General features: G+C 53.5%; 6 protein-coding genes across 6 annotated transcripts; all 6 read left to right on the plus strand.

Annotated features, from left to right (window-relative positions):
- Positions 1-1970: 1970 nt before the first annotated feature.
- Positions 1971-6805, plus strand: J4E83_011049 (uncharacterized protein; the record flags this gene model as incomplete). The annotated part of the gene is made up of 2 exons (XM_049337925.1): positions 1971-6728; positions 6779-6805. 2 exons carry the CDS (start codon positions 1971-1973, stop codon positions 6803-6805), a joined length of 4785 nt encoding a protein of 1594 aa, XP_049182958.1.
- A 477-nt stretch (positions 6806-7282) lies between these two features.
- On the plus strand, positions 7283-8969 carry J4E83_011050 (uncharacterized protein; the record flags this gene model as incomplete). Its single annotated transcript, XM_049337926.1, has 3 exons — positions 7283-7754; positions 7918-8801; positions 8889-8969. The coding sequence occupies 3 exons, from the start codon at positions 7283-7285 to the stop codon at positions 8967-8969; spliced, it is 1437 nt and encodes a 478-aa protein (XP_049182959.1).
- A 967-nt stretch (positions 8970-9936) lies between these two features.
- J4E83_011051 (uncharacterized protein) lies at positions 9937-10586 on the plus strand (the record flags this gene model as incomplete). The annotated part of the gene is made up of 2 exons (XM_049337927.1): positions 9937-10464; positions 10524-10586. The coding sequence occupies 2 exons, from the start codon at positions 9937-9939 to the stop codon at positions 10584-10586; spliced, it is 591 nt and encodes a 196-aa protein (XP_049182960.1).
- Positions 10587-10856: 270 nt separating this feature from the next.
- Positions 10857-11772, plus strand: J4E83_011052 (uncharacterized protein; the record flags this gene model as incomplete). The annotated part of the gene is made up of 3 exons (XM_049337928.1): positions 10857-10929; positions 10985-11376; positions 11704-11772. The coding sequence occupies 3 exons, from the start codon at positions 10857-10859 to the stop codon at positions 11770-11772; spliced, it is 534 nt and encodes a 177-aa protein (XP_049182961.1).
- A 2446-nt stretch (positions 11773-14218) lies between these two features.
- Positions 14219-15649, plus strand: J4E83_011053 (uncharacterized protein; the record flags this gene model as incomplete). The annotated part of the gene is made up of 1 exon (XM_049337929.1): positions 14219-15649. One exon carries the CDS (start codon positions 14219-14221, stop codon positions 15647-15649), a length of 1431 nt encoding a protein of 476 aa, XP_049182962.1.
- An 836-nt stretch (positions 15650-16485) lies between these two features.
- On the plus strand, positions 16486-18181 carry J4E83_011054 (uncharacterized protein; the record flags this gene model as incomplete). The annotated part of the gene is made up of 6 exons (XM_049337930.1): positions 16486-16535; positions 16588-16724; positions 16858-16876; positions 16928-17508; positions 17559-18073; positions 18125-18181. The coding sequence occupies 6 exons, from the start codon at positions 16486-16488 to the stop codon at positions 18179-18181; spliced, it is 1359 nt and encodes a 452-aa protein (XP_049182963.1).
- Positions 18182-20243: the final 2062 nt, after the last annotated feature.

The following is a 20243-nucleotide window of genomic DNA, read 5'->3' on the forward strand; positions in this document are numbered from 1 at the left end:
ATTTGCGGTTGAACAGGACAACAATATGCACAGAGCCCATAAGTAGTATGCACTACCGTGAATCGAGTGAATTGGCCTTGATCACTGTCATGTTTGGTGTGTGCATGCTGCGATCCGCAGTAACCCTCCTCTTGATGCTCTGAGAAATGCCACAGATGCCACGTCTGATTTGACCGGAGGACGCACTGAATCTAGTGAGGAGTACTTAGTCCGAGAGATTGCATACAGATACTACCTTCCTTTGCTCCGTGAGTGTTGTTGTCATGCTCGATACCAAGTCGCCAAGTCCTTAGCCTGCGCTGCCGCGCTTGGCAGTTGTGTCCTATGCAAGGACGTCGAGCTTCTCCACACATTTAAAGTCGCTACTGTATGAGGTGAGGGAGAACAATAATAGCTAATTCTCGGGGAATGAAAGCGTATGATAGACCGTTACGTTTGGGAATGCTTAGAGAGAACGTCGCAATGTGAGGCTCTTCGACAACTTGTCCTTTCTCTTGCCCAGCCGGATAGATCGGTATGAGATGCATCGCGGCTGCGTGTCTACAAATTGATTCGAGCGGGAAGGCTGAAACATTGCAGCAGTGCTGCGCCTCGGGCGGAATGATAGCTGCTTGTGCGGCGGGCTTCTGCATTCAAGAGGAAGTACGCCTGTTGTGCAGGGCGGGCAAAGGGATGTGATAGACGGCCAAGCACCGAGCCGCTGCCCAGCATGAAGAGGATCAGTAGAGATATGGCGCCGCTGACGATGATGATGAGAGATGATGGAGGGACGAAGGCGGAGGGTACTGCCCAGGTGGTGGATGATGGGACGAGGCAGGGGCAGCGCGTCTTGGAAGGCGCGTCGCTTAGTCATCATGCCCTAAAACTCACGGCGCGAAGGCACACAACGCCTTGGACATGCAGTGCTAAGCTCACAAGACTTACATATGAGATCCCAAGGCACCATTCGACCGATATAGCCCCACGTGGTTATCCCTGCTCGCCATGTGCCCGTTGCAAGAAACCCGTTTGAAAGACCTGCGGCGAAGTATTGGCGCGGAAGAGGGGAAAGTTCATGAGCTACTCTCTAATGCTGCTAGAGAGCTACTGGTGCCTTGATGAGTTCCTCTATTACTCGGACACTCGGACAGATCTCTTCTTCGGTTTCCAGTTTCGGCACGTGGAAGAACACAACGCCTCTTCTGCCGGTCCGTTGCTGCATCTCGAGTAGACTGATGTAGTAATTGAAACCACACACATACGAGCCCACGTCATCGCTGAGCCTCACCTTGACAGCTTGTCTTGATTTCTCCTTTCCTTTCGTCTTCGGAACGCCGATGGAGGAACGGACATCCCTCCATATCTCAGCTGCTGCATCGATATTGATCGTCGTCGCCAGAGATGACGCTTTTGCAAAGGTCCTTTTGTTATGTGCTCTCGTAAACACCCGCTTCTCGATATCTGAAATGTCGTGATATCCATCTCTTAGGGCGCTACATTCGATCTTGAACACCCCGGCTCCGCTGTCGACATCGAGACTCATATGCAGTTGGATTGTGTGTGAGTGGACTATTCGACTACGCTGGTCGAGCGACGCGCATGGAGCGCATTTGGATGTCGTACGGTGGACCTACCCGTCACCAGGGCCAACGCACGCATGCAATAACTCTGTACGCGTGAAGCTGAGAACGAATAGGGCGCTGATGGTATTGCGCGAAGTCGGTGTTTTGGGAGGGTGAAGCGGTGGCGCGGTCGGGGATGACATGGGTTCCCCACGTCAGCCATGCAAGGTCCGGTAGCGGTGCACTTTGATTTCGAAGAACGCAGCCCTCGCAAAAAGTGTACTCCCGGTTTGACTCATACCCCCAACCTCTCAGACATAATGCGCTGAGTTCGATACTCGCCCTCATCAATTGTAATTCCTTGCAGTCTTACTTCCCGCGTTCAGCAGCTGGCGGCTCTTTGTGCAGGTCTGACTCGCACCGCCCACCATGGCGAGCAACGGCGTCAATGTCGCGCAGGGTGAGCCCACCAAGGTGACAATCCTGGGCAAAGACTCGATAGTCGTCGACTACGGCATCTGGCAGAACTACATCGCCCAGGACCTGCTTACCAATATTCCCTCGTCGACGTACGTCCTCATCACCGACACCAACATCGGCCCTCTGTACACGCCCACATTCGAGCGCGCCTTCGCGTCGGCCGCATCTTCGCTTCCGTCCTCCCCACGCCTCCTCACCTACCAAATCGCGCCCGGCGAGACGTCCAAGTCGCGGAATACCAAGGCAGCTGTAGAAGACTGGCTGTTGTCGCAAGGATGCGTGCGCGACACCGTCATAATAGCACTGGGTGGAGGCGTCATTGGGGACATGATAGGCTATGTCGCAGCGACGTACATGCGCGGCATCAAGTTCGTCAATGTGCCTACCACATTGCTGGCCATGGTCGACTCGAGCATAGGCGGCAAGACGGCCATTGACGTGCCCGCGGGCAAGAACTTGGTCGGCGCCTTCTGGCAGCCCGAGAGGATATACATTGATTTGCAGTTCCTCGAGTCACTGCCCAAGAGGGAGGTCGTTAACGGCATGGCAGAGGTGGTCAAGACGGCGGCAATCTGGAACGAGGAGGAATTCACAACACTCGAGGGCAATGCAGACGCCATCCTGGCTGCGATTGACCAAAAGCCCGTCAACGGCCGTAAGAACTTCGACAAGATCGCCAGCATACTGAAGCGCATAGTGCTGGGCTCAGTACGCGTCAAGGCCGAAGTCGTCTCGGCAGACGAGCGCGAAGGCGGCCTGCGCAATCTGCTCAACTTCGGACACTCGATCGGACACGCTTACGAAGCCATCCTCACACCCCAGATCCTCCACGGAGAGTGCGTCGCGATAGGAATGGTCAAGGAGGCCGAGCTGGCCAGATACCTGGGTGTACTGGATCCCTCCGCAGTCGCGCGCTTGACAAAGTGCATCGCGAGCTACGGACTGCCTACATCGCTAGCGGACAAGACGGTGCGGAAGAGGTCGGCCAACAAGCATTGCCCCGTAGACGAGCTTATCAAGATTATGGCTGTGGACAAGAAGAACGCTGGCAAGACTAAGAAGATCGTGCTTTTGTCCGGCATTGGCAGGACGCACGAAAAGAAGGCCAGCTCCGTCGAGGATCGCGATATCAGAATCGCCCTGTCGCCGAGCATATCTGTTCATCCCGGTATCCCCTCCGACTTGAACGTGACATGCAGACCTCCTGGATCCAAGAGTATCTCCAATCGAGTCCTCGTACTTGCTGCGCTTGGAACTGGCTCGTGTCGCATCACCAACCTGCTGCACTCTGACGACACACAAGTCATGCTAGACGCGCTGGCAAAGATGCAGGGCGCTAGTTTCGCGTGGGAGAATGACGGCAAGGAGCTAGTCGTCACCGGCAATGGCGGAAACCTCAAAGCGTCGAACAACGAACTCTACCTCGGAAACGCTGGCACTGCAGCGCGTTTCTTGACTTCTGTGACCGCCTTGTGCCAGCCCACCGAGGGCGTGACATCCACAGTAGTCACCGGCAATGCGCGTATGAAGGAACGACCCATTGGCCCACTGGTCAAATCACTCCGCACCATGGGCGTCGAGATTGACTACCAAGAGAATGAAGGCAGCTTACCGCTGCGAATCTCTGCATGCGGTGGCTTTGGTCCGGATTCCTTCACGGGCGAGATTGAGCTTACTGCCAACGTGTCGTCGCAATACGTATCTTCCATCCTCTTGAGCGCGCCATACTCCAAGAAGCCTGTAACGCTGCGCCTGGTTGGTGGCAAAGTCATCTCCCAGCCATACATCGATATGACCATCGCCATGATGGCTTCCTTTGGCGTGCAGGTTGAGAGATCACAAGACGATCCTAACACCTACCACATTCCCAACAAGCCCTACACGAACCCCTCCGAATATGAGGTGGAAAGCGATGCTAGCTCTGCTACCTACCCTCTCGCGATTGCGGCTATAACAGGTACGACGTGCACAGTGCCCAACATCGGCTCAGGCTCCCTGCAAGGTGATGCGCGATTCGCTGTTGAGGTTCTGAAACCTATGGGTTGCAAGGTTGAACAGTCCGAGACCTCTACAACGGTTACAGGTCCCCCTCGCGGCGAATTGAAAGCTGTCAACGAGATTGACATGGAGCCCATGACCGATGCTTTCCTCACAGCATCCGTATTGGCCGCAGTAGCATCATCGAATGGTAGCACAACCACCACCCGTATCTATGGTATCGCAAACCAGCGTGTCAAGGAATGCAACCGCATCCAAGCCATGGAAGATGAGCTCGCCAAGTTTGGCGTCACCTGCAGACAATTTGACGATGGCATTGAAGTCGACGGAAAAGCTTACGAGCTCGAAGCTCCAAAGGCCGGCATCCACTGCTACGATGATCATCGCGTCGCCATGAGTTTCGCTGTGCTGTCATTAGTAGCTCCAGCGCCAGTCCTCATTCTTGAAAAGGAATGTACTGGAAAGACATGGCCTGGATACTGGGACTCCCTGAGCCAAATCTTCAAGACCGAGCTTTCAGGTGTAGAGCTACCGCCACGGCCGAATGCACACAAGGCAGCGTCGAAGACTGAACAGAAGTCAATCTTCATCATCGGAATGCGCGGCGCCGGCAAGACGACTGCTGGTGGGTGGGCAGCGCGTGCGCTCGGACGTCCTTTCGTTGACCTGGATACTGCACTTGAGGAGCATGTCGGTATGACAATACCTGAACTTATCAAAACGCAGGGGTGGGATGGCTTCCGGAGAGAGGAGCTGAAGCTTCTCGCTCAGACTGTCAAGGAGAAGCCTAATGGGCATGTCTTCGCCTGTGGTGGTGGAATCGTCGAGACACCTGAAGCTCGCAAGATTCTTGTCGACTATCAGAAGAGTGGCGGTATAGTTCTACTTGTCACACGTGATATCAACAAGGTAGTCGCCTTTTTGCAGATCGACAAGACGCGGCCAGCGTACGTAGACGACATCATGGGCGTATGGCTGCGGAGGAAAGACTGGTACACAGAGTGCAGTAACTACCGCTTCCACAGTCAGGTTCCAGGATCGGGTGGGCTCGCTCAGACGCAAGGAGAGATTGCCCGTTTCTTGAACACCATCACTGGCAAGGCCACAACTTTGAAGAGTCTCAAGAAGAGGAAGCACTCTTTCTTCGTTTGCTTATCTGCGCCCCGACTTGAGCCTTGCATCAAGACTTTACCAGAGATAGTAGTCGGATCGGATGCTGTTGAGCTCAGAGTCGACTTGTTGGAAGACCCCAATGGCCAAGAAGGTCTGCCAACACCAGAGTTCGTGATCGAGCAACTGACAATACTGCGGACCGTAACATCGATACCTATCATATTCACCTTGCGAACAAAAGCACAAGGCGGAAAATTCCCAGACCAGGCATACGACGAGGCCCTCGTGCTTTACCGGACAGCATTACGACTTGGTTGTGACTTTGTAGATCTGGAGATGACCATGCCAGAAGACATCCTGCGCGAGGTCTCCGACACTCGCGGATACTCCGAGATCATCGCTAGCCATCACGATCCCAAGGGTGAGCTCAACTGGAGGAACGGCTCGTGGATGCAGTACTACAACCGCGCGTTGCAGTATGGTACTGTCATTAAACTTGTGGGTGTCGCCAAGTCGCTCGAGGACAACTATGCGCTTGCAGAGTTCAAAAGCTGGGCGAATACTGCGCATCCTGTCCCCCTGATCGCCATTAATATGGGCGAGCATGGCAAGCTGAGCAGGATACTGAATGGCTTCATGACACCCGTCTCGCACCCCCTTCTACCCTCTGCTACCGCACCAGGTCAACTATCTGCAGCAGATATCCGGCGAGGCTTGTCGTTGATGGGCGAGATTTCGACGAAGAAGCTATTCATCTTCGGCTCACCAGTGGCACAAAGCCCTAGCCCGCGTCTCCACAATAAGCTGTTCGGTGAGACTGGGCTCCCGCACGTCTACGGCCGCTGTGAGACTACGGATGCAAGCTCTATCAAGGACATCATCCGCTCGCCAGACTTCGGTGGAGCCAGTGTGACAATCCCGCTGAAGCAGGACGTCGTACCTCTCCTCGACGGTTTAGGCCCAGAAGTCGACGTCATCGGTGCCCTCAACACCATTGTTCCCGAGAGCTCCGTCGATGAAGCCAGTGGTGAAGAGGTCGTCCGTCTAATCGGTCGCAACACCGACTATCTAGGCATGATACTCATCCTCCGCAACGCCGGCGCCCAAGGCATCGGTTCTGCTCTCGTCATCGGCGGCGGCGGCACCAGTCGCGCCGCCATCTACGCACTCAAGGAAATGGGCTATGGACCGATCTACCTCCTCGGCCGCAACCCCTCGAAGATGGAGACCCTCAAGAACGCCTTCTCATCAGAATACAACCTACACGTCATCGGCTCCCCAGAAGAAGTCCAATCTATGGAAAGCACGCCACAGGTCGCTATCGGAACCATCCCCGCTGACCAACCCATCGACGTCGCCATCCGCGAAACGCTTTGCACCTTGTTCGAGAAGGGCAAGGCGAGTGTCAAGGACGTGGAGCCTGGTCCAGAAAGGATACTGTTGGAGATGGCGTACAAGCCTCCCGTGACAGCGTTGATCCAGCTTGCGATGGACAACGGGTGGAAGACAGTTAATGGTCTGGAGGTTTTGGTTGGACAGGGTGTGCACCAGTTTGAGTACTGGACTGGTGTCAAGCCGCTGTATGCGGTTGCTAGGGTAAGTCTTACTTTGTGAATCATGTTTAGGATGAAGCTGACGTTACGCAGGATGCTGTGATCAACCAAACGGACTAGACGGGGATGAGGTTTCTATCGGTGGGGGACTTGGGTCTTATGAGCTTAGTGTAGATTAAAAGCACGATACATCATGACGTTATCTTCGGTTTGGAATTTCCAAATTATGTTGATGTAAATGCAATAGCCGTGCTCAGGTGAACGTCGTTGCGCCGAACTTACACGTTGAGCTGGCGATAATGATGTGATGCCGCGATGGCGCACGGATATCTTCACGTGTCCCTCTAGTCCTCGATCGTACTAGCGTCTGACATCATCCCGTGGTCTCGTTGGCTGAACAGCAGCACCCTGTCTCTGCTTTCTGCCAGCGCGGACATTAAGAAATACATGTCTACGAACAACGCCCGTTGTGTTATTGAATCTCAACTCATCCCGCACCCTTGAATGCCAAGTATATCGTTTGCGGGAGCCAAAAAACGCAAGACGCGTCATTCCGGTTACACCCTTACAAAAGCACGTCAAGAACCTGGAATCACCATGCTGGGCCCAGCCGAGAGCGGACTATTGCGCCTTGTCGATGAACTCCTCCTCAACATCATCGATCACGTTGACGGCCAAGAAGCTCTTTGCAGTCTCGCTGCGACGTGCACGCGGTTCCAAGGCCTTGTCGAACCCTACATTTGGCGCAAACTAGAGGTCTTGACGGGAGGACATGCGCAAAAGATTGCCACGGCACTGGACAGCCGAGATAATCGGATAGACTATATCCAGGATCTGGCTATTCGCTACAAAGATGAATATCGCGAGGGGATTGAAGATCTCAACCATTATCTGAGTTTGATGGGTAGGCTGCGTCATCTGCATGTCGAGAGCCCTTGCCCGAACAACTTGGAATGGCAAAACGGCATCTACTTCGACGGATACTCAAGGATCGATTACAACAACTTGCTTGCAGCATCAGTGTATCCACGCGCAGGCATGCCGATGACGTTACCGATGCTACAGTCGTGTAAGTCAAATGTTTCATGACAATGAGCCTGACTAACGAAACGCAGTAACGCTCCACGCGCATGGTTCGGGAGACAACAAGTTCAAATTGGGTCGCGCTGTCGCTATGTTCAAGCATCCAACTTTGCGTGATATCACATTATCGTGTTTGAACTTCGACGGAGATCTCCAAATCTCCGAATCAGAGAAGAAGACAACATGCCTCCAGTCTCTGACGCTTATCGAATGCAACGTCAGTGTTCCATTCCTAGACAATGTCCTGAGCCTACCCAAAGCTCTCAAGGAGTTGTCGATAGGAGAGCGGTTGCACGTCTTCCAGGAATGCCAACCATCCATGGATCCTGAACAACGCACATCCTCATCTCGATTCCTAGTCGCGCTGCAGAAACAAGCACATTCATTACAGCGCTTGACACATTGTGGTGGCCACGTTGGCTATCTGACCTCGCGCGATACCGACCCCGAAGGTGCCGAGAAGCTTCGCTCTCTCGTCGAGCTAGAGTACCTCGAGCTAGGTTTTGAATCGCACCTCTACTACTACCTACGACAAAGCGGCTTCCCGCCATCCCTCAAGTCGCTAAAGATGCTCGACTCCGCCATCTCCATCAACTCAGGCCACGACCTCCGCTCGCTATCCGACATCGCCTTCCGCTCCCTCACCTCGCTCGTAGACGTCTGTCTCCCAAGAACACTTGCAGACGACTTCATACTGCACCTCAAGTTCTCAGACCACTCTTTCTTCCGCCTCTTCGAAATCGTCGACGCGACAGAACAAGCTCATCTCCTCAGTGCCCTCTTCTTCGACCGCGCGGCCACCTACAAGATCGCTACCATGCTAAAGTCTTACAGCACAAACGCCCACTTCATTGTTTCGCGGGAAATGTTTCCGTCGGGGAAGTCTTTCATTCCGCCGTATATGGAAGGCGAGGAGCTGCCTGTCGAGGAGTTGATGTATACCAGCGACGACTTTTGGCGCTTCAACGGCATCAACTACCGCATTATGGATGATGAGAATTGGAGGGATGAGCTTAAGAAAGGGAAGAAGCTGGTTGTTTGTAAGAGGTGTCGGAGTAGGGGATTGGGCGTGGATGAATGTAGGAGTTTGGGTGATGGATCTGCTTGCATTCCTTGTAAGGGCACCGGGCTGGGAGTGTGCGAGTGGGAGAGAGATGAGAGTGGGGAGTTGGTCAGTGCTGGAGATGCGAAGGCGGAGTAAGTGGAGAGTTTCTGACTTGTTGGCTTTGTCAAGATCTGAATTGTCACAGGCGCTGCTTGGTGATGTAGTGGTAAGCGGTGCCCAATCAACGTTGGGTAGTCAGCAAGGTCTAGTGTGGCATGCTATCACCGGAGCTTTGGCCCGAGAAACATCCTGTGTATTTCAACCAATCTGTTCCCTACATTGCCCATTGCGTGGGCTTTTCCGCTGATTCAAGAGGGGATTCGAGTATCATCCGTCGCGTTGGTTTTGGGCGAGTTGTGAGTGGCTCCCCGGCTACATCTCGGCATTTGGGTCACCGCAGTACCACGATAAACCGGATGGAGCTAGAGTCAATGTGGCTTCGCGCGCACAATAATTGTGTGAGCTAGTAGCGAGGAAGTATATATGACGGCTCCTCCTTCTCTCACTTCTGTAGTCCTACATCACAACGTCTTGGTATCACTTCACTCGGTATATTGAGAAATAGGGCACAAAAATCAACGTGAAGGAAAGACTCAAAGTACTAGGGTCAAGACTCAGGGTATCTACCGCAAGAATTGCTGTGCCGAACGCAAGGCTCAAATTACTACGCACAAGACTGGAAGTACTTTACCAACGAGGTCGTGAACATTCGTAATCTCCGCACAAGACTGAAAGTATTGAGTGCTTGGTCAGAAGTGTCAAGCCGAAGACTGAGAGTATCAAACGCGAGGCTAAGAGTTTCGACGCCGCTATACACAACATGGATATGATCTCCTACACCAATGCAAGCTCTGCAGCTACCCTGCAAAGCGGCTTACGGGCCCCCGCAATGAACGCTGAATCCCAGACGCCATCGCACACCTCTTCAAACTCCGGTCCGTTGCCGGGCTATACATGCCTATTCTCGCAACTATCAGGGGAGCTGCGAAACCGCATATACGATTGTATCGTAGAAGATGTTGGTTCGTCTGCCATGCGCGTACACTACAATCCTGATCCAGCAATGCCATTCCAGGAGCGATATCATAAGCACAAGCACATGGGCCTGACACAAGTTGACCGTAGAACGCGTAAAGAGTTCGCGCCCTTGTATATCAACGGTCATTACTTCCACTTCTCCCAACTAGCTCACTTCTACCGTTCAGGTCTCGCTGGCAAGAACGATGCATATCCCGCCTTAGTCCGCCTCCTATCCATGATCAAAAAAGGACGGCTTAGACGACCAGCGGCAATGGAGTTCGACTCGCCAAACCCAGGTCTCGACGTAACACTCTTATTCCGACTAGACCCGTATAACTGCGATGTCACAGGCCGCTGGTTCCTCGACACAGAATACAAGAGCCACAAAAACGGCCTCATCACCGGCGTTCTGTGCCGCATGCTCGCATGTCTGCCTTCATGGCACCATCTGTTGGAGCCGGGAGCCATCACCAAGATCAGCATCTCGAAATCCAGCTACCGGAGTGGCAAACCGTTCATCCTCGTTACGGTGGAGCTCGACTCTGAGATCGAAATCTCGCGCGCTGCCATCGTGCATGCGCATGTTGAGCGGGCGCTGGTTGCAGAGATGGATCTCTCGATGCCTGATAGCGGACCGGCGGCGTCCCACAATTTTTTGAGGGTGAAGTGTGTTTGGAGAGGCGAGAGATGTAGGGAAAGACGCCAGTGCAAGAGGCTTTGGAGATCATGAGGCGGATGACGAGCAGTGGCCAAGTGCATCTGGAGACGGTTCGGGAATGGGTGACAATGAATGTAGATTCACGTCATCGTGAAAGAGACGGAGCTTCAAACGCTGCCTAATCAGTCTTCTCAGTTGGTCTGTGTGCGCCCCGGGTACCTTATAATTACCCCTTCCAGTCTGCTTCTTACACACACTGTCTCAATCAACCACTTAAGAAGCGAGCTCAACTGGCATAACCCAACATGGATGTCGATACAAAGATGACCGATGCCTCCGATGTGGATGTGGTGTCGCGACTTCTGGAGCTGCCCGGTGGTAAGCCCAACGTCGTATTTGCTCTGAGATATATGTATACTGACCTACGACTAAGAACTGCGCAACCACATCTACAGCATAATCGTCGCAGCAGAAGAAGCTCGAGGAGTCAAGCTGCACCGCAAGCGCCGCGGCCGCTCTCAACACTCGAAACATGCTCTGAGAGACCGTCACCCTAGTCGCCAATTCCTCGGCCTTGCTCAGACGAACCAACTATTCCGCTCCGAGTTCTGGCCGCTTTACACGAAAGCCCACCGCCCTATCATTAACATCGAAGAGCTTGCCGAGTACCTTGAGGTTGTTCCGCACTCTGACGAATATATCAATAGCTCTATCATTACTACTCTGGAAGCCGTGCGCCTCCTCAAGACACCCAAAGCCGTTGAAGCTCCTGGTATCGATATTCGGCCTCTTTTCCGCATGAAGTGGAAATCGTTCCCATTCATCGTTACCAAACGGTCCACGCATCGGTATTGCGAGGAGCACGAGATATTTCATTGGCTTGTAAACATAAGCTGCCGTAGGAGCCGGACCTATAACAAGGTGCTCAGGGATAATGGAGTCGTTGCGATCTATTTGCATAGACGCCATAACGCCGTTGGCGTGTCTCCTGCGGTGGAAGACGTTATCACAGTACGCCTGGGCGACCTCGTGAACATGAGACTTAGCGGAGACAGAGTTAGCATCTTCCAGAATTTCGTTGATGCTACGAGAACACTCCTAGTATTCGGTTCCTGGAGTTACGTCGTGATAGAATGTACTAGCGGTATGCAGAAGATGACTGCGAGAAAGGGACAGACTATCCTTGTCGAACAATTGGAGGATATCTCGGATGATGTGTGAGTAAACGCGTTACCCAGAGAGCGATCGCGATATCTGGAGGAGAAAGAGATGTGATGAGTTAGGAAGTTCATGGAGAGTGGAAGTCTCCGATGCCGTGAAGGCCGACTTCTGGTAGGCGAACGGTTGGTGGACACGTATGATAATGATGTTGTTTGTCCACTTCAGGTGCGATTCTTACCGCTATGCCACTTGCACTGTCTACAGGGCCAGATTAGTGACAAAAGTAGTGACAAATAAGCCAGACATGATCGGTCAGGACTCTAGATCGAAAATGAAGAATAAAGTGGGGACAATAGTCATGAGGATGAAGGGTACATTGACGGAGACCCCGTGGTCTAGTATGCTCACCATGATACCAGCAATGATCGATCACTGCCGCGTCCTGCGTATGTCTCCCTACTAAAACCAATCGCAATTAACAGGCGATCTTTCAGCATGGGCGTCCCGAGAAGACACATGTCCGCGTCAGTGACACACTCCATCAGCGGGAAGTATGGTACCGCAATCCAAACCGTGCTCATCGGAAGGTGACGCGCGAGCACTGTTTGCGCGATACGCGATACATGTCCAAGACGACTGTATCGGAAGGAAGCAGCCGGCTTCTGGTAAGGTCTCGAGATGATGACGGGAAGAGCTTGGACGAAAAGGATATACAATGGGTAAAGAAGAGCGTGTTCGGTGAAGTGTACACCGATTAGTAGTATATTGTGGGTGACCGCGATCGACTGTTTCTCGATCATGCACTAAAGTCTTCTAGAAGGGATTGGCAGGTACGGAAGGCGGTGGAAGGGTGTTCGAGTACGAAAGCTTCGATGCTAAGGCAGCATACCCTCCGTGTGGGCGCATTGGAAAGGAAGAAAGAAAATCGTCGTGCGCTGCTTTGAGTAGTCGGTGATGCTCGTCATGCGTTCCTGTAGCATCGTCAACGTGCGCCGCGTCGCAATCTCTCGACCACAAAGTCTGTGCGATCTGTGAATCATCTCTTGACCGTTCCTCGCATTCGGTGGTGCTGCGGTCCGACTGGGGTTGAATCGCGATATTAACGTGAAGGAACTTTCCGAGCGAATCCATTAAAGTATCTGGGGACCGAGGGGTGTCCTCTGCGATAAGCGTTGTCGAAACCCCATTTGACAGCAGGGTACAGAATGCGAGACCCCGAATATTTGTTCTTTCAAGAGAACAGGCGAAGTGGCGTTTAGGAGCTAAGGAGACGTGAGTTGAACGGTGCGCGTTGGACTAGTGGCGACTTCCCGAGTTCCCGCGTGCAGTTCACTCCTCCTTCCCTGTGCCATCACTCGCCCAGGGCCAGCGGCAAATGCAAACATGAACCCAACATCACCATGCCCTTAATGCGCATTAACGCTCATTTACCGCCTTTGAACACAGTAGTCGTCCAATCTTACATCAGGCGCGAGTTTGTGTTGCTGGTAACAGCTGCGGCCGTCAGCCTCGTGTACTCCAAGCCTCGCAGGCACAGCCTCAGCCAGCTGGCTCTTGGCTTGCGCTGCTCATGATATCACGACCACAATACTATACACAGATGCAACTACCGTGATTGCGCACCCAGGATGGTACGCCACGAGACGTCTAGAGCGTCGGTCGCACTGGTGCTCAGTGTGTCAACCGCGCGGAACCCCGCAAAAGCAACCACTAGCCGCACCTGAAGCTATCCTTCACACGCGCCACGCACGACCTTGGAATTGGCCCGACACGACGCCAGGCCCAAGCATCGGCGACCCCACGCGGGACCTCCATCAGGCTCAAGAGGCGCGGCAGATGGTTGCGATAAGCCCTGGATCGAGCTGATGGCTGCAAATGGAAGACTGCCGTGTGCATCAGCTGCAAGCTATACAGGTTAGCTTCTCACCTTGCCTTTCCATGTCGACACTGTCAGCTTTCTTTTCCTCCCTCCTCCTTGTTTTTTGGTCGGTGTGTATCTACACCCCTCCTCCCTGACCAGTTCTACCCTCGGGATATTTACATCACCTCTCCTGCGTGCTCTGGATGCGCCTCGATTATCGTGTTGCTCTACAACATGATCCTTCGTCGATCTCGTCTTCTAAACCTCAAGCGGCCTAACGGATAGCGACTCTGGCGTCAGCGGCGCAGACCGCCTTGCAACTCGACAATGCCATTACCGTTCAACCAGGAATCATGGATCTGGTATACATGCGCTGTATGCATGATTGGGGCAAGACTGTGAGTGCATTTTCTGTGCATTATCCCATTACATCAGTCTACATTCATGATCTGGTTTCGCATTCGAGAATGAGGCTTAGCATGCGATGCAATGCGCTGGCGGGCGGCTTTGGGTTACTGAGCGCATCGGTGCTCTGCTCTCATGCTTGTTTGCATCCACTGCCCGCGATCCACCAATAACTACCTGCTCATTGTAGCATATGCATCCATTTACTGACCAGATTCGTCATGCAGGATTTCGCGAAAAATGCTCTTTCGATCCGTCAAAGGCTTACAGATCGATGACTGGACCATGGGCCTCTTCGTCACCGCCGCCTATACTGTTATGATTGTGCTCGCGAATCGGTGGCTGAAAGTCCAATCGAACCTGGAACCGGAGAATTTCGACTTCAGCGCACTGACTATGGAAGAACTATCGAGACGACGATTCGGGAGCAAGCTCGTGGTCGTTGTAGAGCAGATGCATATCGCTGTGATCTGGGCCTGCAAAGCATGTCTTTTGGTCATGTACCATCGCATAACACGGACGGCGCTTCAGAAAGAGAACATCGCCATCAAACTGCTCGCCGTGTATACCGCAGTTGGATTCGTCGTGATAGAGGTCCTCTACTTCTCAGCCTGGTGTCGACCCTTTTCTGCATACTACGCAGTGCCGACCACGTCCTTCCAGTGCAACGCCCTGGTACACCACCGCATCACCAAAGCTGTATTCAACATATCCTCGGATTTGATCATGCTATGTATTGCATTGCAGATGCTCATCCGATCCTTGCTACCCATGAAGAGAAAGCTTATACTCTGTGGCATCTTCTCTCTCGGTATCTTTGTCGTGGCTGCGAGCATCATGAACAGCTACTACTCCTTCAGCAATCCTTACAAATCCACGTGGATCTACTGGTACGTCCGAGAATCTTCGACAGCCATCCTTGTTGCCAATCTGCCGTTCACATGGACAATACTGAGGGAACTGTTCGACATGGGTAACTTCGATGACACGAACCCTCCCCCATGGACCTATCACTCTGCTCGTACGGCTGGAGGTCGCAAAACGGCACAACTTCTTCACCATCAGTCCGCGACAACAGCCGCACGTACAGGAGTCAGACGATCCCCGAACAACAGTAATGGCAGCAAGATGACGCAGAGTATGACCATGGTTGCTTCAAATATTACAAAAGACCAAACCAAATCGCCTGCTATCAGCGACAGGTCTGATTTTGCAAAGGAGGATCTACTTCAAGAAGCCATCCAGTCCCATGACTTCGCGCCCGCAGTACTACGTACCAGTAAAGATGGTATTGTCGACATCGACCTGGAAACAGGGCTTGTTGAGGAAGTCAATGCGCGACCAGTCTCTCCAGATCACGCGCAGCAACGCAACAAGCTCGTCTCGGCCCCGCCTACGATTACCCAAGATGGTACTGGGGGCTTCTACGTCAACGACCACCCTATCTCACCACCTCCGCGTGCGCATCTCGTCCTTTCGATGAGTGGAACGCGGGATAGCAGTCTATCAAGCGCGCACAGGAGACCTTACAGTCCGACATCGAGCCTTGTCAGCGGTGCTACAGGGAGTCGACGAGGGAGTGCATCGACCCAGGGTGGAGTGGCTGGGCACACCGCGGGGGGAGGCAGGAGTGCGAGAGATCGAAGAGCGAGAACCAAGTTGAATGAGTAGAGTACATTATGGATGAAACGACGACTAGCATATACCCCTTGTAGACGAACCGCTTTATGGCACTTAGACTAAAACCTCTAATGTAATATAATACCGCACGCTTATCCGCATTGTCTGTTCGAGGGCACATCAAGGGCGCAAGATGCCGCATTCGGTGATAACTGCAGGACTGTACGACTTGCCATGAGCCGGTGAACTAGATTTATGTAGGATTTCTGGAATGTAACGTTAAGACCAAGGGATGGTGTGTCCTTCCTTCCCCAGACGGCCAGGTAGGAAGGCACGTGAGAGAGCGACTTCGGCAGGCGCTAACGGACCCTTCCCTTGGTCCACTGACGCGAACTGCAACCACTGAGCATGGCGCGATTACTGACCGCCAGCCGCTGCAGGTGAAGCGCCATAGCTGCGCTCTCCTGCGCAACAACGCGGAAGTAGCTGGCGTGCAGGCCGAGTCATTCATCCGGTGTGCTCACTATGGTATGTATGCCGTGCAGACTGCAGCCATGCCGCGCTCTAGAAGCTTTGAGGTGCGTTGGATGGCGACATGGGCTCGGCAGAAAAAGTGCAACAGCCGAAGGAAGCGAAAACCTCTCTGGCCCGTGACGACAGACATCCATCTTTCACCATGCTGCCCAATTCCTGAGCTGCCTGAGCTGCGACTGCTCCACCCAAGCATTACCAGGGCGGAACCTTAAAGTAACTTGGAACTAAATCTTTTCCATTATCGATAAGAGGAATTTCTCCGCGAGGGCCCTCCTTCCTTCACTAATCTCCTCTTGCTATACTGCCCGCCGCGAAGTTAGCACACGACCCCACCACCTCCACCAGCCGTCAACATGAGGAACATTGTGGTCCTGGGCGGCAGCTCCCACCCGCAGCTCACCGAGTAAGTCGACGCGCCGAGAAGCGGGCCATGGCTGTGACTAACTGGGCGGTAGGACCATCTGCAACCACCTCGGCATACCCAAGGCCAAAGTGCTTCTTGACAAGTTCAAGGGTGGTGAGACGCGTGTCGAGATCGAGGAGAGTGTACGAGGAAAGGATGTCTTCATCATCCAGTCCGGCGGCGGTAAAGGTACGAAGCCCTCGTTCAGGTCGCGCGCGCATTCCTAGCCGCAGTGGTACTGCAGCGCACTTGGGACGGAACACGACGCCCGCGTGCTCTGCGATATGTGAAGAACCCCGCTAATGTCTCGTGTTGCGCGCAGTCAACGACCATCTGATGGAGTAGGCCCATCCTCATGGTGTAGTTGAGTGAAGTGCCTGACCGTCCTCCAGACTTCTCATTACCATCTCGGCCTGCCGCACCGCCTCGGCCAAGCGCATCACCGCCGTCCTCCCTCTGTTCCCCTACTCGCGCCAGTCGGACATTCCCTACAACAAGACTGGCGCGCCCCTCTCCAAGGTGCCTGGCACGCGCTCGAGGACCGGCACGTACACGTTCGATTCGCGACCGCAGACGCCCTTCCCTGGGCAGGCGGAAAGCGCAGGTCTCACCAATGGCTCGGCCGCGCTGCACCACCAGCTCAGTAGGATGAAGCTCGACGAGCGCAACGGCGGCCGCACCGATCCTACAAGCCCGGTCAAGCAGAATGGCATCAAGCGCACCGAGACGCTCGACTCGAGCAGTTCCGGCAAATCCGACAAGGGCGCATACTTCAATGGCGACCATGGAGCCAACGGCACCAACGGCTCAGTTGCTCCAACACCCGGCATCACGCGCGCGCCTACAACTACGAAGCCTCCTGCTTTCGAGCCCCAGGTTGGATACCGCCAATGGGTTGCCCAGGCGGGTACCCTTATCGCGGACCTTCTGACTTGCGCTGGCGCCGACCACGTTATCACGATGGATCTCCACGGTATGTACCATCTTGGAGGACCTGAGATGGCTGGGCTGACAATCTGCTAGATCCCCAATACCAGGGCTTCTTCGATATCCCCGTGGACAACCTGTACGGCCGCCATCTCCTCCGCAAATACATCCAGTTCAACATCCCGAACTACCAACAAGCCGTGGTAGTCTCTCCCGACGCTGGAGGTGCGAAGCGCGCGACCGCCATTGCCGACGCCCTCGGCATGCCCTTTGCTCTGATCCACAAGGAGCGCCGCCCTACACAGATCAACGACCGACAGAACGCGACCATGATGTTGGTGGGAGACGTTCGGGAGCGCACAACTATCCTGGTCGACGACTTGGCGGATACATCCAACACCATTACCCGCGCGGCAAAACTCCTGAAAAAGGAGGGCGCTACGCAGGTGATCGCGCTCATTACACACGGTATCTTGAGTGGAGATGCTATCGAGCGTATCAACGCTAGTGCACTGGACAAGGTTATCGTGACCAACACGGTGCCCCAGGAGGATCACAAGAGCCGATGCCCCAAGTTGGAAGTCCTCGAGGTTGGCAACGTGTTTGCTGAGGTATGTTGAAAACACTAACGAGACGTCGAGACTTACACTGACATTCTGTAGGCCATTCGACGCGTCCACCACGGCGAGAGCATCAGCGTTCTGTTCGACTACAGTTAGTACCTGTACTCATGTAAAATCCGTTTCTTGGGAGACCGTGCTATCTGCCCCGCTAAGCTACGCTCGGATTCTGTTACGGAGTACACATGCGAAAAGTAGAAAAAATTTGGGCCGATGGAGTTGCTGGTTTGTCACAGATCACGCTCTCTGTTGACTGCGCTCATTGGGAATATGGACATGAGGGATGTTTTTATCGTGCTTTCATGTTTATAGACTGCTGAGGAGCAGTATATCAAATACCTGTACCTGCATCATGAGCATACGTGCATGGACTGGCGTTGGGGAGGCTACTCTTTATAAAACCCGAGTATTGATATGACTCCGTGTGTTTTATGTCCGGGTCCAAAATAGAATGTTGTGTCTTGTTCCATTTCACTTATGTGATATTGCTGTGACTATGTATTGATGCAGTCGCCGCTCTATGTTACATCCGACCATCAACTATCCTCTACTACCATGCTCTCCCGATCGTCGAGAGTAATTCTTACCCTGCTCGTCATCTATTATGATGCCAACGCACATCCGCGTCCTCTGTCTATATTAAACCCTCTGTGACGTGGTACAATCATGACCCCACGCCATCAGGAAAAAACTGAACACCCTGGAGACTACGTTGATGCTACGTCACCCACTTCGTAGATTTTTGTCTCGATGTAGTCCGCAGGCCTGTTCAGTTTTTTTCCTTGTATGGGGTGACCCTCTAGACGAAGCCTCGTTGTTTCCAACAAATACCCATACTGCCCATCCCAAAGCATTACCGTACAAATACAACACACAGATCTACTCCGTACAACACCCATCGCACCACCTCCTTACCTGCCGTATCCTCTCCAACCCCTTCATCTAACACCCTATCTAATACCCTCCTCCCACCTCCCCACCCCACTATCCTTCCTCCTCCCCTCTGCCACTCCCACCTCCTCTCCCCCCGGCGTAAACAGTTCCGCACTCAACACCAGCACAGCAGGTACAACCGCCAACGCATCGATGGTGCCGCTCCGGCCCCTCTTACCATGATGCCGTAGATTCATCATCGCATTCACTTCCCGCGATTTTACGACGTCTTTGCGGATGCGCGGCCAGTCTTCGCTGTTCCGGTCGCTGGTGTTGGAAAGAGGGGAGGTAGGTGAGGTGGGCGATGTTACAGACGCAGATGTAGATGCGGATGACGAGCTACGATGCCGGAAGGGAGAGAGTGAGGAGAGGGTTCGGGAACGTCCGCGTTGTTTTTCGGGGGGTGAGGCGAGAGAGGGGTTGGTTGGTAGTGATGGGTGGGTTGGTGTGGATGGAGATGCGGTGCATGGTGCTGTGATACGGGGGAGTGGGATGTTTATTTCCGTGTAGAGGGGTCCTTCGTAGTGTACTGAGAAGGGCTCTGATGTTGATGTTGATGTGGCGATATCTGAGGTTGATGGTATAGGCGCATCGTGATCGTGTTGTGGGGTTGTGGGGGCGGAATCTAGCTGGAGGGCTGGGAAGGGCTCGTAGCATGGGCTGTTGTGGTCCATGATTTCTATCCACTCCTTGTTCTCGATTCTCTGGTTTATTCAATGGAGCTTTTGTGGTCTTGAGGTCGCGAAAATGTTAGAGGGACGAAGGACCAGAGAATCGCGGCGTGATGTGTGTATATGTCCTGGAGGCGCGGTGATCAAAAGCGTCGCGCGGTGGGCACAGCCTCGTTCAGGCAACCCTTTGTTTTGTCACGTCGTTGACGCCCGAAACACGCGCGGGACGGCGATTATCTCAGATACTTTGAAAATCGTAAGCTTGCGAAGCAGTGAAAGTCATTATTATTAGTTCAAGTTGGTACAGTCGTGCTGGTGGATATCGAGAGGTTTGGGAATCGTTGTTGACAGTCAAAAGGCCCAAGAATCAAGAATCACACAAACGCGTCCCAAACGCGATACATATACGTCTAAACCAAAGTAGGCTCCCATTATCTGCACTTCAGCTGATCGCAATAAGCCTCATTTCCACACGCGTGCGGCTCAGCGGCGGTGTCGCGGTTAGGAGCTTTCGCGAGCCGCTTAGCCGATTGACATGGCTGTGGGGGCTGTGCAGG

This window comes from Alternaria metachromatica (assembly GCF_023757995.1).
Source record: "Alternaria metachromatica strain BMP 0045 chromosome Unknown scaffold_61, whole genome shotgun sequence".
NCBI lineage: Eukaryota > Fungi > Ascomycota > Dothideomycetes > Pleosporales > Pleosporaceae > Alternaria > Alternaria metachromatica.